The sequence below is a fragment of the Olea europaea genome, unplaced genomic scaffold (assembly GCF_002742605.1).
Source record: "Olea europaea var. sylvestris unplaced genomic scaffold, O_europaea_v1 scaffold2512, whole genome shotgun sequence".
Classification (NCBI taxonomy): domain Eukaryota; kingdom Viridiplantae; phylum Streptophyta; class Magnoliopsida; order Lamiales; family Oleaceae; genus Olea; species Olea europaea.
This window is the reverse complement of record NW_019243365.1, coordinates 92,428-108,584: the sequence shown is the minus strand read 5'-3', so window position 1 is coordinate 108,584 and position 16,157 is coordinate 92,428. Positions and strand designations below refer to the sequence as shown.

General features: G+C 34.0%; 2 protein-coding genes and 1 long non-coding RNA gene across 3 annotated transcripts; 1 reads left to right on the top strand and 2 right to left on the bottom strand.

Moving 5' to 3' along the window:
• Positions 1–5,644: 5,644 nt before the first annotated feature.
• LOC111382488 lies at positions 5,645–7,993 on the top strand. The gene is made up of 2 exons (XR_002700519.1): positions 5,645–7,051; positions 7,525–7,993. It is a non-coding gene; the product is annotated as an uncharacterized LOC111382488 (long non-coding RNA).
• A 294-nt stretch (positions 7,994–8,287) lies between these two features.
• LOC111382487 (GTP-binding nuclear protein Ran-3) lies at positions 8,288–11,029 on the bottom strand. The gene is made up of 8 exons (XM_023006478.1): positions 10,902–11,029; positions 10,728–10,797; positions 10,152–10,208; positions 9,947–10,064; positions 9,152–9,241; positions 8,877–9,056; positions 8,710–8,787; positions 8,288–8,627 (listed from the first exon to the last, which is right to left on the bottom strand). Exons 1-8 carry the CDS (start codon positions 10,902–10,904, stop codon positions 8,558–8,560), a joined length of 666 nt encoding a protein of 221 aa, XP_022862246.1. The 5' UTR covers positions 10,905–11,029; the 3' UTR covers positions 8,288–8,557.
• Positions 11,030–12,725: 1,696 nt separating this feature from the next.
• On the bottom strand, positions 12,726–15,125 carry LOC111382507. Its single transcript, XM_023006510.1, has 3 exons — positions 14,735–15,125; positions 13,542–14,039; positions 12,726–13,425 (listed from the first exon to the last, which is right to left on the bottom strand). Exons 1-3 carry the CDS (start codon positions 14,823–14,825, stop codon positions 12,884–12,886), a joined length of 1,131 nt encoding a protein of 376 aa, XP_022862278.1. The 5' UTR covers positions 14,826–15,125; the 3' UTR covers positions 12,726–12,883.
• Positions 15,126–16,157: the final 1,032 nt, after the last annotated feature.

Here is a 16,157-nt window from a genome sequence, read left to right as displayed (position 1 = left end):
CAACTATTTTTTATAAGGTCTCGGTTCCAGCTGAAAACAAGTCCTGCAATATTAATAACTGCAAGCGTCAGAATACATTCCAATACGCTATAAATAGTTATCAAACAAGCCAAATCTTTTCAAATATCAATTTACTTACGAAAATAACAGCTTTGATGTTGTCGTCAGTTATGGGAAAGTCGAGTTCCTCAGTTTCGTTCATTCTCAGTAGAACATCGACTATGTCGGTGTGATATCAAGCTGTCACTATCCCTCACAACCTTACCGAAGCTGCTCTTCATGTGATTGAACTCATAAATGCACACACTATGTCAATTAGATTGATGATTTCTCAAGAAGATGCTTGAAGAGATTTGACGAGACGTGAAGCCTCATCTTTGCCTCACGGTGCTGTCCAGAATGCATATTTTACGCATTTGCCTCCAGTATTCATTATATGGGCTAAAGGCTAATCGGTAACGTCATACCACACGATCCTACTTTCGATACTTTTTGGTGAGTTTGCATGACGATACCACAACAGCATAAACTTCGCTCATCTGCATATACACTAATTCTATTCTGCAGGATTTTTCTCTCTCCAAATTAAGCTGCTTATAAGTTGTTGGAAAATTTAAAGCGATGAAGAGAAGAAAATTGGTAATAACAAAGTATATAGATATAATGAGAGGTTTGAACACGAAAATGATAACGCTATCCTCAAACGTTATTTGCCCCATTTCCAATGGTTTTGAGGAGTTCCGGCAAATAGTTTGTAGGATTTAATCAAGCATTTGTGTGAAGAACACCAAAAGCAAAGAGTATCTTTTACAAAGAACAAGTAAAAATAGATATAGGATTGATTATGTGATAATTTGGGAGAATAATCTTGTGGTGAATTTCTTAATTTTCTCAAGAGTGTTTTTCTTTGCAATTGGAACACCTATTTATAGGCTTTGAATGGTTCCCACGAAATGGTGCAAAATTATGTTGAAAAGGCACCAAATTCAAAAGAAAAACGGTAAAAAACGAATCCCCAACGGTCACTTTGTATAACCATGCGACCGCATGATTATAGCCCATGCGGTCACATGGTTATAATGCAAGTGGCCCTCCCAGTTTCGGGAGGGCCTCATGCGGCCGCATGGACTTAACCCGTGCAGCCGCATGGTTAAGCCCAATTTTTTTTTTTTTTTTTAAATTTTGAACAACTAAAATTCTAACAATCCTCCACTTGTTCAAATCAGTATCTATCACATAATCAAATAATCAACACTTATGCATAAAAATTAGATATCTTTTCGATTTGAATCTATTCAAAGTGTAAATCTCATAAAGTATTATCAGAATTCCAAGTAGCCAAAGTGCTTTGAACCAGTTATTCTTTGTGACTATACCGATGAGATCACACACACGTGTTAAACTTTTCACAAGTTCCTCTAACTCGTTTAGTGCTAATATGGCCTTGCACTAATCCTATTTCATTGAACTTTTATAGAGAAAAAACTTCAATTTTCTAATGAGGCGGCACCACCTCGAAGTTCACATAGGTGAAATTCTTCCAGTATTTTTGTTACCTTTACAGATACTTGTACTCCGTACTGAACTTCATTAAGAGTTTAATTAACTCATCCCTCCAACAGTAACAACCAACACTAGTTTCAAAGATATAATTTCAATATATCTAATAGTGTTGAAATCCATCCACTTATCGAATAACTTGTTATTACCCTTTGAACTTATATATATATTGGTTTAGTATATTTTTGTATGGTTGCCGTTATTGGTGAATCTATTTAAGAAGTTTTAAACCCATTTTACTTGATGTTGATTTCACTAACTCTCTTGTGAGAGGTTTGGTAAATGGATCAGCTAAGTTTTCACTTGACTTAACAAATGTAAGAGAAATTACTCCATGCTTAATTAATTTCCTTACATATTCATGTCTTAGACTTATATGTCTAGACTTTCCATTATATACTTCGTTATATGCTCGAATTAAAGTAGCTTGACTATCACACAAAATAGGTATGGAGGAAATATCCTTTATGTCTAAAGGTATTTCATATAATAAGTCCTTCAGCCACTCTGCTTCTTTCCCTGTTTCAGCTAAAGCTACAAACTCTGATTCCATAGTTGAATGTGTAATGCAAGTTTGTTTCTTGAACTTCCAAGAAACTGCACTTCCTCCAAGAATGAAAATCCATCCAGATGTGGATTTATTTTCTCCTGCACTTGATATCCAACTTGCATCGGTATATCCTTCCAATATTTTAGGATACTTGGTATATTGTAGCCTAAGGTTTTTGGTTTTCTTTAGGTAACCAAGAACCCTACCAATGGCTTTCCAATGTTCCGAACTTGGATTGCTAGTAAACCTACTTAGTTTACTTACAGCAAATGACACATTAGGTCTTGTACATTGTGATGCGTACATAAGACTTCCAATTGCACTTGCATATTCTATTTGTGCAATTCTTCTACCTTCGTTTTTGATTAATTTTATATTTAGATCTATAGGGGTATTTGCCTCTTTAATGTTCAAATGTTTAAATTTATTTATCACATTATCAACATAATGTGATTGACTTAATGTAAAACCCCCACTATCCTTCTTTACTTTGATTCCAAGGATAGTATCTACTTCTCCAAGATCTTTCATTTTGAAAGTAGATGATAGAAATCGTTTTGTTTCTTTGATTCCGTTTATATTGTTACTAATGATTAACATATCATCAACATATAGACACACTAATGTAATTATATCACCATTCACTTTTGTGTAGAGACATTTATCTACTAAATTGTGATTAAATCCATTTGACATTATTTTAGAGTCAAATTTCTCATGCCACTTTTTGGGAGCTTGATTTAATCCATATAAAGATTTAATTAATTTGCACACCTTATGTTCATTTCCCGGTAGAACAAACCCTTCCGGTTGTTCCATATAGATCTCCTCTTCGAGATCTCCATTTAAAAATGCCGTTTTTACGTCCATCTATTGAACATATAAATCATATATAGATGCTAGTGCAAATAAAATCCTTATTGAGGTTATCCTTGCCACGGGTGCATATGTGTCAAAATAATCAATTCCTTCCCTTTGACGATACCCTTTAGCTACCAATCTAGCCTTATAAGTATTAAGCGATCCATGAGAATTATATTTCTTTCTAAATACCCATTTACAACCAATAGCTTTCGAACCTGCTGGTAGGTCAACTATTTCCCAAGTGTTATTTGAAATAATAGAATCCATTTCATTATTTATAGCTTCCTTCCAGAATATATAATCTCTAGATTGCATTGCTTCCTTATAAGTCTTAGGATCACTTTCCACTTGAAGAATAAAAGGAATTGTTCTTACAACATTCTTCCTATCTCCTTCTACTAAGTAAAAGGAAATAAGTTGGGAATCTATTTCATTAGATTCTAAGTTATTTTCCTTTCTTGTTCTTTTGCTTCTTCGAGGTTCAAAGTCAACATCTTTTATAGATGTCTCTTTTGGTGAGCTTTTAAAGGTTGGAATATCCTTATTATTTTCAAATTTCCTAGCTACCATCACATTCTCAAAGAATTCCACATCTCTTGATTCTATTATAGCATTTGATTCGAGATTTAATAACCTATAGGCTTTGCTATTAAGGACATATCCTACAAAGGCACATTTGATACATCTAGGACCTAACTTGGTTCTCTTTGGATCCATATTTTTATAATACGCAAGGTACCCCCACACTTTAAAATAATTAATATTTGGTTTTCTATCTTTCCAAAGTTCATATGGGGAAGTTTTATTATTTTTCATAGGAATTCTATTTGTTATATGACAAGCACAAAGTAATGCTTCACCCCATAAGTTAAAAGGTAATTTAGAATTTAATAACATAACATTTATCATTTCCAAATAAGTTCTATTCTTTCTTTCTGCTAATCCATTTTGTTCCGGTGTTCTAGGTGCAGAAGATTGATGTATTCTTCCATTTTGTTCACAAAATATGTTAAATTTATTTGAAAAATACTCTCCACCTCTATCACTTCTTAAATTCTTTAATTTTCTTCCTAATTGATTTTCAACTTCATTCTTGTAAGTTTTAAAGGCACTAAAGGCTTTATCCTTATGTTTAAGTAAGTATATGTAAGTATACCTAGAACAATCATCAATAAAAGTAATAAAATATCTATTACCGCCTCTAGTTAATATTCCATTCAATTCACAAATGTCGAAATGAACAAGTTCAAGTAATTTTGTTGTTTTTTCTATGCTATGAAATGACTTCTTAATCATTTTTTATTTAACACATATTTCACGTTTTTCTAAGTTATCAATATCACATTATATTAATCCACATTTAATCATTCTTTTCATAGTACTAACTCCTATATGTACTAATCTACCATGCCATAAATTAAATGAATCAATAACATACGCAAAAGATTTAATTTTATTTGAGTTATCCTCAACAGTACATAGCTTGGCCATTCCTTCAGTGGAATAGCCCTTTCCAACAAAATACCCACTGTGGGTTAATACAAGTTTTCCAGATTCAAAGACAGATTTAATCCCGAGTTTTCGCAAGAGTACACCACTTGCTAAGTTCCTATTCATTTCCGGTACATTTAGGACATTTGTCAAAGTGATCTTCTTTCCCGAAGTGAAAAGGAGTTCAACATTTCCTTTACCGATCACCTTTGATCTTCCTTCATTTCCCATTTGTATTTCTTGGTTATCTTCAATGTAACTTATCATAACATACATGGATTGAAGCGCATGTATCGTACCACCAGTCCGGAACTTTACCTTGGACTGCATTGATTTCACTCACTGTTGCAATAATTTCATCAACAGAGTTCACTTCTCCTTCCTTCTTATGTTGTTTCCTATGCCTGCAATCTTTATCATAGTGTCCCGATTTTCCACAAACATAGCACGGTCCTTTGGCTTTGTTTTTGAATTTTCCTTGATCCTTTCTAGGACCAAGAAATTTTCCTTTCTTTTTGAACTTGTTGGAGTTGTCCACATTGTCCACGGCATTGGCTTTCGAAGAGCCATCATAAGAATTTTCAATCTTATCTCTTGCCCTTGATTCTTCCTCAATGCGAAGATGTTTCTGTATGTCTTTTAAAGAAAAATCTTCAAAATTGTGAAGAATTTTCTTCCTATATCCTTTCCAAGAACCAGGGAGTTTAGCAATAATTGCTCCCACTTGGAAAGTTTCGGGAAGTTCAATTTTTACCACTTTCAACTTGTTTACAATTTTTCAATTTTTACCACTTTCAATTTGTTCACAATTATTTGTAACTCATGTACTTGAGGCAATAAAGGTATATTGTCTAAAAATTTAAAATCAAAATATTTAGATATTAAAAACTTTTTAGTACCTTCTTTCTCGGCTTTGTATTTGCTTTCTAATGCATACCAGATTTCTTTAGCTGAAGTAGTGTTTGTGTAGAGATCATATAGTCGATCGGACAATGCATTTAGAATATGCCCACGGCATATCAATTCATCTTCTTCTCGTTTCTTCCTTTCTATGCGAATTTCATCGGTATCCTTATCAGTTGCATCGGGAATGGGTTCCAATTTTGAATCAAGCACGTAGAAGATCTTCAACGCCGTTAGAAGAAACTTGAGTTTGTCTTGCCATCTTGTAAATTTACTACGATTATCTAGACAGTGACATTTTGTAACTATGACAATGTCTCAAATTCTTATTGATAAAATAATGTAGATGATTGTTCTGAAGAAATGAATGTATTACATCCCTTTCTGGATTTGCAGGCTGGCATGCATTTTTTCTTGGTTCTATTTTATGTAACAGTGTTGTAAAACAACTCTACCACATGGGAATTTTTTTTGAGGCAGAAGTATTATGTACCTGTTTGGCAGATTTCAAAGATCCATATAATAACGTTTTGTTTAGTCCTTTGGTGTCAGATATCTATTGTAATATTCAACCAGATTGAACTTGTTGAAACTATATGCTTCTATTATGTAGTCCTACCGTGTGCAGTGCATAGATGAAAACCAATTGCACACCTAGAACTGTATTATTAAATTCGCATATTTAATATTCCAAAGAGCCATGCATCATATCATTTTAAAGTCATAAAGGAAATGACATCTTTTAGGTGTTTAAGAAGCTACTAATTCAAAGTGGCTTTAGTTCTGCTCATTATATTGGAGTTTTATGACATGAACTCATTTGTGATCAGCTTTGCGTTGCACGATGCTACTTAATGCTATTTGCCATTGATTTGTAATGCTTGTAAGCTATTATTAGTTTGATTTTCTCCATACATTTTTGGCAGCACATATTCTTCTGGTTTTGAATGTTATTGATCGACATTCAATTCCCTGCATTTTCCAGGGCCACAGTTGGAGGCATGCTTCAATTGCTTCCAAATGCTTAATGATGATCTAAGAGTCACATTTCTCTTGGCACAAACTATTTGACAATTCTGTCTGCCACTTTCTCTGAGATTTGACAAATGTACAGCCAGGCTCTGGTATCTCTATTTAATCTATGTAAATGTTTAACTTAATTTCAGGCTTATCTTGATTTGTCAATTTTGTCATTATGCTGGAGGAGGAAGTATATAGCTTATTTCCAAGCATAGCTCTTATTTACGTCCAACATTTTTTTTTTTGGGTGTTCAATAACTGCAAAACTCGCACCAAAGCAACATATTTGCAAAGCTATATGAAGCACCATTCTACTAAATAACTGACGTGTTCTTTAAGACTGAAATCTGTTTTTAGAATTAATATAGTTAAATGTTCATTCTTTATAAATGTAACATATAAATGAATATAGTTATATACACAGTATATAAATATATATTTGAGATATGCAATCACTACTTATTGCTGTCATTAGTTTTAATTTTCATCATAGCATGTAAACCAGTTTAACAAAATGCATAGCTGCTGCTTCAGTAACATCAGAGTTCTCCATCAGACCTATCTTAAGATTTATTATGTATCAAACCCAACTTCTACTTAGCAGTGCAATACAGCAGGTGCGGCCCAAAAAGAGTTATATTCAGGTTCATGCTGCATCTTTAGGTACTAACTTGGACTTTTATGGAATGAAGTGATGGTATGCACTTGAATGATTCAATGTTGTTGCAAATTTGATGACTTCCATCATTCTTGCTATGCATTTGCACAGTGCTTATTTAGCTTCATTGTATACAAGATGACTTATGAAGCGATGTGAAACATCAAATAGAAAAATAATGTGGTGTTGTATCTAAGGAATGGGATGGTTTTCCTTTTCTCCTTCAGTCCTTTTTATCATCTGTATTTTTATTTTTATATGAACTGCAAGAATTGAACTGGCAGAATAATTGGGAAAATTTTGTAATTAATTTGCAGCTAGTGCGTTAAATTAATATTACGAGTCTTATACAGTATATTTAAGGAGTTTTTGTTATTGGAACTGAAGAGTACCCAGAACTTATCATGATATGATCTTCTTGATAATTGGCACATTCCTTGTGATCATATTGAAATAAATTGTTTTGACACCACTGCAGGCTGGCTGTTCACCTGCATTTCTATGGTGCTTGTGGAGCTCTTTTGACTTGGTTGGCATGAGATTTCCTCCAAGAAGCAACTCAATGGAGAAAATATAATTAAAAAGTTGGACTAGATTCATTGCTGACCCTCCTCCAAGGAGACAATTCTGGAGTGGAGAAGTAGAGGCAATCAAGCACATAAGAAATATAGCTCCCGTTTGAGTCACAATATTGTAAAAATGAGAATGAAAAATATAGTCGTTATGAACCCCACACAAAAGATAAAAAGTCAAGATGTCTTGATGTAATGAATAACGGTCATATTTTTCATTTTAATGAGGAAATAATGAAACTCAAATAGGGCCATATTAAAGAGATGAGAAAGGCTGCTCTACCAGGCCTGTTTGTGAGGAGCCTTGTATTCTCAAGTGAGATTTCTGTATAATTTGATGTGCATTGATATCTAGTTGATCGCGGAGTTCGTTTGTGCTCTATCTTTTGTATTTTCTCGGAAATATACTAAACGTTTTATTTTTTTTGCAATTATTGCCAATGCGATTTTGAGATTCTTTTCTTTATATTAATAAAAAATGCAATGAACATTTCTGGCCCACGGACATCTGGGTATGTAGGTGATGAATTAGGCCTCCAGATTATTGCTTTATGGACACTTGTTTTTACACAGGCAAAAGTTAAGTTCAGTGAAATTTAGTGTACATTGTCATTAATGTTTTCAAAGAATATATTTTTCACGATAAAGCTTATAAGTTCCAAATTCCGGTCAAAAGCAGAAAGCAAACTTTAGCCATGTAAAATTAACTAGTTCATATGAACTAAAGTCGAATCTGGAATACGAAGATGAATGATAAGTTATCTTCACACAAGCAAATCAAAAGCCACGATTGATCTTTGCTGCAAAACCCCTACATTAGAACTTGAATCCCCGATATAAAAGCCTGATCATCCCAAAATAACAAGAGAAAAGGTTGGGGCACCAACATAGAAGGAATGCGCCACTTAGAGATCCTTCTAATTATAAGCTTTACTGAGTTTACTCAAAGGCATCGTCATCATCATCAGGCAATGGTTGACTGGCAGCCGCAGCAAGCTCTGCTTCATGCCTGCAAAATTCACCACATTTCAGTAAATATTTATGTGAGGAAGCTTGAAACTCACGATGAGAGAGGGAGGGTGTGCGCTTACTGTTGCTGTGCAGCCAAGTCAATTTGCACTTCAGGAGGAGCAAGTGCAGGAGATTCCACAAAGTGTAAGTTTTGATCCCTATAACCACAAAAAACTTTGCCTTGAGCAAATTAAATGGAAAATCATGCCTTCACATATTTTGATCCTCGATAAATGAAGTTAATTACCCAGCAAGTTTCCTGGCAAGGTACAGAAAGGGCTTCTCAAAGTTGTAGTTACTCTTTGCGGATATTTCATAGTACTGCAAATTCTTTTTGCGGTGGAAGGTAACTTGTTTTGCCTTCACCTGTCGGTTCTTAACATCGACCTTGTTCCCACAAAGCACAATTGGGATGTTCTCGCAAACACTGAAGTTGAAGGTAAAAAAGATTCAATACCACGTTAATCTCATGCAAAAATCAATCAAACCAAACAGATAGATAAATAACTAAGAGTCACACACCGGCAAAGATCACGGTGCCATGTCGGAACATTCTTGTAAGTCAACCGTGCTGTTACATCGAACATGATTATTGCACACTGTCCGTGGATACTGCAAATGTAAGACGTCAGTATTGATGATTGATTAATGGAGATCTATATGTAACACAAAAGGAAACCTGGGGGGATAAGATATGATAAACATAAAAAATGACACATCACTCAACCATCCCATCAACAAAGGATTTGAAGGTTGTTTCTATAGAGCATGTTGTTGATTTCAATTGGCTCTAATAAGCATTCAGCTACAGAGACTATAAAAAAAACCACCCAAAACTTTATGGAGCTTTACCCTGACAATGGAGGAGGATAAAGTCCAAACTGTGAAACGAATTCTCCACATCTAAAACCCCCTAAAAAGTGCACCAATAAAGTAAATGAATTCTCACGATGCATATTCAATTGATCGATGACTGGAGTGACTCTTAACACAAGTACAGACACGTTTTCTTTTTCAATCAATTACCAATATGGGGACTTGCTCTTACACATATTATGGAAGCAGATTATTATTGCAGCAATCAACTCCAGATAACATGAATGCATTTCAAAATTAACAGACTAATATGCAATAAAACCTGCCAATGCAAGCATAAACTAGATTTGACGAAGTCCAGTATAAAATGTGAAAACACTGTCCAAGAGGAAGAAAAGTCTTTTCACAGTTCATTCTTTGATAAATTCAAAAAGCATGCAAACTAAATGATAATTATATGAAGCTAAGAGTTTAATCACATAGTAGGAAAAGGTTACTTACTAGTATCCATCCCTAAGGCCACCAAATTTCTCCTGACCAGCTGTGTCCCAGCAATAAAACCTGATCTTCCCACAGTTTGTGAAGAAATCCAAGGGGTGAACTTCCACACCAATGGTTGCTATACCCATATCAAAATTATTTATTAATTAAACGAAAAATATCTCACAAAATTAGCATTGAATCAAAACTTATCAAGCAGGCTTACGCTCATATTTCTTCTCAAATTCACCAGTGAGATGCCTCTTCACAAATGTTGTTTTCCCTGTAATAGCACAAAAAGCTCCATTATAGACACAACATGAAATAAAATATAGCACTGATTCACTCCTTAGTTTACTTTTTCTGGGCATGTGTACAACCAAATCTATGAATTTTTGCTCGTTTGACATTTCATAACATAAAATAAATATAAGGTATAACATTAGGGTTTCAACAGGTTCAAACATAGATAACTGCATGTACCGAAACAGAGTTCTGTACCTATGGTCAATATGAATTAATATCAACACGTAATACAGAGACAGTCAGTCGCTTATAATGAATCCTAAATCCTAATCTCAAAATCGAGATTTGGCTAAAGACAATCAGCGAAAACAAAATTTTAAAAAATAAAATAAAAGATTAAACGTCTGCTAACAAATAAAGCAGAATAATTTCAATTGAAGATACCCAAAAATTGATAATTTTGGTAAGGTACATTCAAAATAAAGAGTGCGAACGAATGTGCAAAATAATTGAAACTAAACTAACAGGAAAAAACAATGTATAAAAGAAAAATTACCAGTGCCACCATCGCCGACAATTACAAGCTTGAAGCTTGGGTAATCCACTGTTTGCTGATTCGGCAATGCCTAAAAACCCAAATAAAAGAGAAGAAGCTAAATCTCACCTAATCGAAGTCAAATTAACATAACACCCAAAAACATAAATCAAATCAGTAACACAAATGCCTTACCATTCTATTGTTACTGCCGTTTTGAGAGAGAAAATTCGATGTAGGCTGGAGAGAGAGAGGTTAGATTTATGTAAAACGAAGCGTGTTTTTGTCATGTGAATCAATGTGTGTACGATTTGAAAGATTTTGAATTGACCTTTAGCTTTAAGATGACGCGATTATAAGAACCGTTGGATCAATATCGGGAGCGGCGTCACGTGACCTTTGATTTTGAATTTCAAAAGTTTCAGAAAAAGCATTTTGGGCCATACTTAGGCCCAATCATTACTATTAGGGCCCATTTTGGCCCAAATTTAAATCAAGAAATTAGTACTCCCAAGAAAGCCTGCTAGTATTGTATTTCTACAAAATATCAGCATGTTTGGGAGTGATTTTTCCCTCAAAAAATTGATTTTTGATCGTTATTTCACTATTCAAGACATCATTTTTTACTTCTTCTTTCACAGGTGGACCCCACTTTTTCCCTAACGATCAAAAAATTAATTCTCAAAATCACTTCCAAACATGCTCTATATTTGTATAAAATTCATCAATAAAATTTGAATTTAATTTTTGTCTAGTCATCAATAACGATTTTGTCATGTTTTTACATGTCAAAAATAGATTTTCTTATGTGAACACATCTTGACATTAGCTTGTGTATTAACTGGACAACAATGCAAACAAACTTGCTGAAACTTGAATTTTAAAACGGCTTTGAATATTTTGCCTTATTTATTATGCATTCTTACAGTAAAATATTCTTTACTTAAACTCAAAACCTTTTTTTAGTTTTTATTTATACATACTCTTAAAAAAAATTATTATTGAAAAACTCGTTCTTTACAAAAGAAAAAATGGTTGTCAAATAGGAGCTATATTGTTTAGTACTTCAGTTCAAAGGTAAATTATTGATTGAAGATTAAATCATACTAAACATTACTCGAAAAATGTTAAAACCTTGCTTAGTATCATTGTCACACAATAATATGATGAGGAGAGTCGCGCTTCTTGTATAGAAGTAAAGCTTATAGAAGTAGAAGACTTACATAATACACACAATGGGGTCTTTTTGACAATATTTTATTCATATGAAACTTACCTCCATGTGAGTATCTGTAATGGGTTTGTAAAGGATCATTCTTTACAAATGAGAAATTCCACTTGATTCTGCATCAAACTTGTTTTTTATTTCTTCGTCTATCGGCCGATGGGCCCATTGGTCACAACTATTGTGAACAGAATTTAGAGTAGGACTTTTTCAAGAACATCAATTGAATGCAACATTATGACCTGCCTTATTATTGGCAGAAAAAGCCTTAACTTACAGAGACACGAAAGGGACAGCATTAAAATAATCTTATAAAAAAAAAAATATCCACCAGCTACATTATTAACTCCAGTTTGAGTCCCGTTACATTAAATTTTATTATATTTCATTTTTCTTTCCTCTTTTCAACCACACAATTTTCCATAAAATAATATTACACATAAATTAAAAATTTTTTATTTTTTTTCAACCACTTATTTTTCAAAAAAGCACTATTTCCTCCATTAATTTTTCTACGTAATGGGAATCAAACAGGGGCTTAGTAAAAATAAGGAAAATTTTTTGATTTACGTGTAATATTATTTTAATAAAGAATGTGTTATTATTGAAAGAAGAGAAAAGAATACATTTTAAAAAAAATGAATACCAAACGGCCCTTTAGCCTTTGTTTGAGCTCCATTTTTTTGAAAAAATATATTTTTCAATAGTATTTTGATATCATTTCAACAATACATTTTTCAATAAAATAATATTACTTACAAATTCAAAATTTTTTCTTATTTTTTAATCACACATTTCCCATCAATACACCATTCAAAAATCCATTCTTAAAAAAAAAAAATGGGGCTCAAACAAGAGCCTATTCAAACTGAAATGATATGTAAGTCTTGTTACTCAAAATCCTTACAACAATGGTATTCATAGTACGACAAAAGCTTTTAATCCTGTCTCATTAGACGAGTCGTTTGGGGTTACGAACACTCAACAGCTTCACATCGTCGACCACCGGGCCACAGAGCGAAGCTAAGTCATCGCTTCTCATATGGTAGTACGTGCTAAGGAACATGATTCTTGTCCTAATAGAAACCGCCACGAACCTCAGCCCAGCGAGTTTATAGCCACCCGTACCCTTGGATTCATAAGGAACCTTGACAGTGTCCCGTCCTCCAGCAAATGCCTCGACTATCATTGATCCCTTGCAAAAATTGCTAGCATCGCCCACGGCAAATGTGAGTCGGTAAGTTTTGCCTACGATGGTTCTTACTACTTGTGCAATGGCACTTTCCTTTCCTCCGACAAGTTCAATGGCACGCTTGCCATGTGGTACTGAAAAATGATCAGAATCGATGTATTTGACAGCTTTGAGGGATTCAACCATCCAGGCTGGCAATGGAGAGTTATCGTCCTCGATGTTGGGTGGGATAAGGACTCCCCAACTCGTGTTGGGAAATATATAAGCACCCTCTTCAAAGTCTCCATTTTTCACCAGGTTCTCTGCTCAAAGAGGGCATGGTGCAACAATTTAGGATTTCCGTCGAAGAATACATCACCTCAGCATAAAAGTTTGATAAAAGGCATGAAATTTAACAGAGGGCTGCGACGAAACTTACGATTAGTAGCTTTAGGAGGGTACAAAGCTCGAATGGCAATGGAATCGATTAGTGGACCACATGCCGGATCTTCTTCTACTCCTGGATTATGAAGCAGGATCTCGACCACACTATAGATTGCTCGAAATGCCCATGCATACGAGTCCCAACCGTTGCTACTATACACTGTTTGAATCGGTAGCACCCCAGAATCCGGTGCCACGGATACATTAAGAATCTCCTCTTGAGCACAGGTTCTGGCAGCGCTAAATGTTAACGAATAGTACATTCCTTTAGTCACGTTTAACCGTTGCTTGATTGATGCCTCATTTCCAAGCCTAACAGCAGCATATCCCTCAGGAACAACTAATAGCATGTCGCCCTGTTTTTGCCCTGCTTTTATGTATTCAACAAAACCGGAGATTTCCCATTTTGGTATGGCGTGGGGTTTAAGGACAACCGTGCCTTTCATGTCTGACGATTTCGGAGCCTGCTCGAAATTGCCATTTTCTAATGGTCCTGCATTTAGAACGTGAAAATTTGAGAACTTCAAATTAAAAGTATTCCATGATCAATCAAGAAACCTCCAAAAGTAAGTAATACACCAAATTAACGCCACAAAAATAAAAATAAAAAGAACCATCTGCAGATTTGCTCGATCATAACTACTTTGTGGAACATCCGAAAGCTTAAATTATTAGAAACGGGACATGTTCATTTATTTAAACTTAGTCTTCAACGTGTACAAAGAAAATTCCACACACCCTTTATCCTTATAACCATTCACAACAACGTTAAACAACATTTATATCTCGTACCTAATTATATCAGAGCACATTATTACATGATTTTATCTCCAAGTTGAACCTAGTTTCTGTAGTTAAGCCATTAAAACCTTCTTATGACATCAATAACATGTACATTGACGGCGGTTAACCCTCAAGGTGAAAGCTATGTTCATGTGAAGTGAAGAGAGTTTTTCTCGTATCGTCAAAATCAATAGATAAGTATACGGTACGATTAAGCTTCAAACACACTTAAACAAGGCTATATCCCTTAATCCAAGAAAATTTTGTACTCTAAAGAAATAATAGTTAATATATTATCAAGACATCTAAACAAAAAATTGAGAACACTTAAAATGGGATGAACACAAGAGGCTCAAAAACACCAAAACTGGAAGCAAAAATCATAGCCAAGAAGAAGAAGCATACCGTCTATGAAGGCAAAGGCAATGTGCCACGTGGCAACACACAATAGCACCGTCAATACAGTGAGTCCCCCAATTCTTGATTCTCTCTGCATTTTGGATGTGGGTTTTTGAATTTGGGGTTTGATATTTTATGCATGTCAATTTTTGAAAATGGCCTCAGATTTTGGTTTAATCACGGAGATGCCCCGGTATCAGTACAGTTTTTTGCTTTTTGGACTATTGGATGTAAAACCTCTGTGCTCTGTAGCGAACGGCTTGTCCTATTCTTACATATTTTCCAAAAGAAATGATGACAAAAGCTGTTTCCATGCACATGGCTACACTACCCAGGCTCTCCGCGACCCCATAAAGTACTATACCGCAGCAATAAATAAATAAATAATACCCCCCCCCCCTCGCCCCACGCCGCAACCCCAAATGCAATTTCCGGCTAAAATCTATTTTGAAATGAAATTTTATTGGAAAATATATGATTATAAAATAATGAATTTTTTTTAAAATTTTTTATGTAATATTACTTATTGAAAATGTGTAGTTAAAAATGTATTTTGAAAAAAAAAATAGGTAGCCAAACATAGGCTAAAGAGTTTCTTAGAAATTTTCTTATTAGTATAAAAAAATAAAATAAAATATTCTTAATTTTACTATTTGATCGTGACCAACATTGTAGGACAAACAAGCACTTAAGTCTTAAAGTATCATGCTCGGTGCACCAACGTAGTGGTTTTAATTATTTTTTCTTTACTTAATTTAGCCCTTGTTTGAGCCTCATTTTTTTGTTCAAAATATATTTTTCAACAGTGATTTGACATTATTCAATCACACATTTTTCAATAAATAATAGTACACGTAAATCCAAAATTTTTCTTTATTTTTTAACCACACATTCTTCATCATAACATTATTCAAAATGCATTTTTTTGAGAAAATGGGGCTCAAACAACCCCTTAGGCCCCATTTGATACACATTAATGTAAAAATGAGAATGAAAAATATAGTCGTTATGGGTCCCACACTAGATATAGAAATTCAAATTTGATGGTTTGATGTGATGGATAACGATTATATTTTTCATTTTAATGAAAAAAATGGGAAACAAACAGGGGCTTAATGTACCCAACATCTTTATAACGATTGTTTATGAATCGGCAACGATTGCTTTAGGCCTGCTTGGGAGTTTTGGATTATTGGTTATGGTGTTTTTTAAAGTACAAATTTTGGGAGTGTATGATGGATTCAATTTTGGGTCATTTTTAAGTCCCCTTTGATACTTATTTTTCTTAAAATGTATTTTTCTCTTTATTCTTTTCAATCACACATTTTTTATTAAAATAATATTACACATAAATCAAAAAAAAAATTTTATTTTTTAATCACACATTTTCCATCATTTTACTATTCTAAAATGCATTTTTACATTAAAA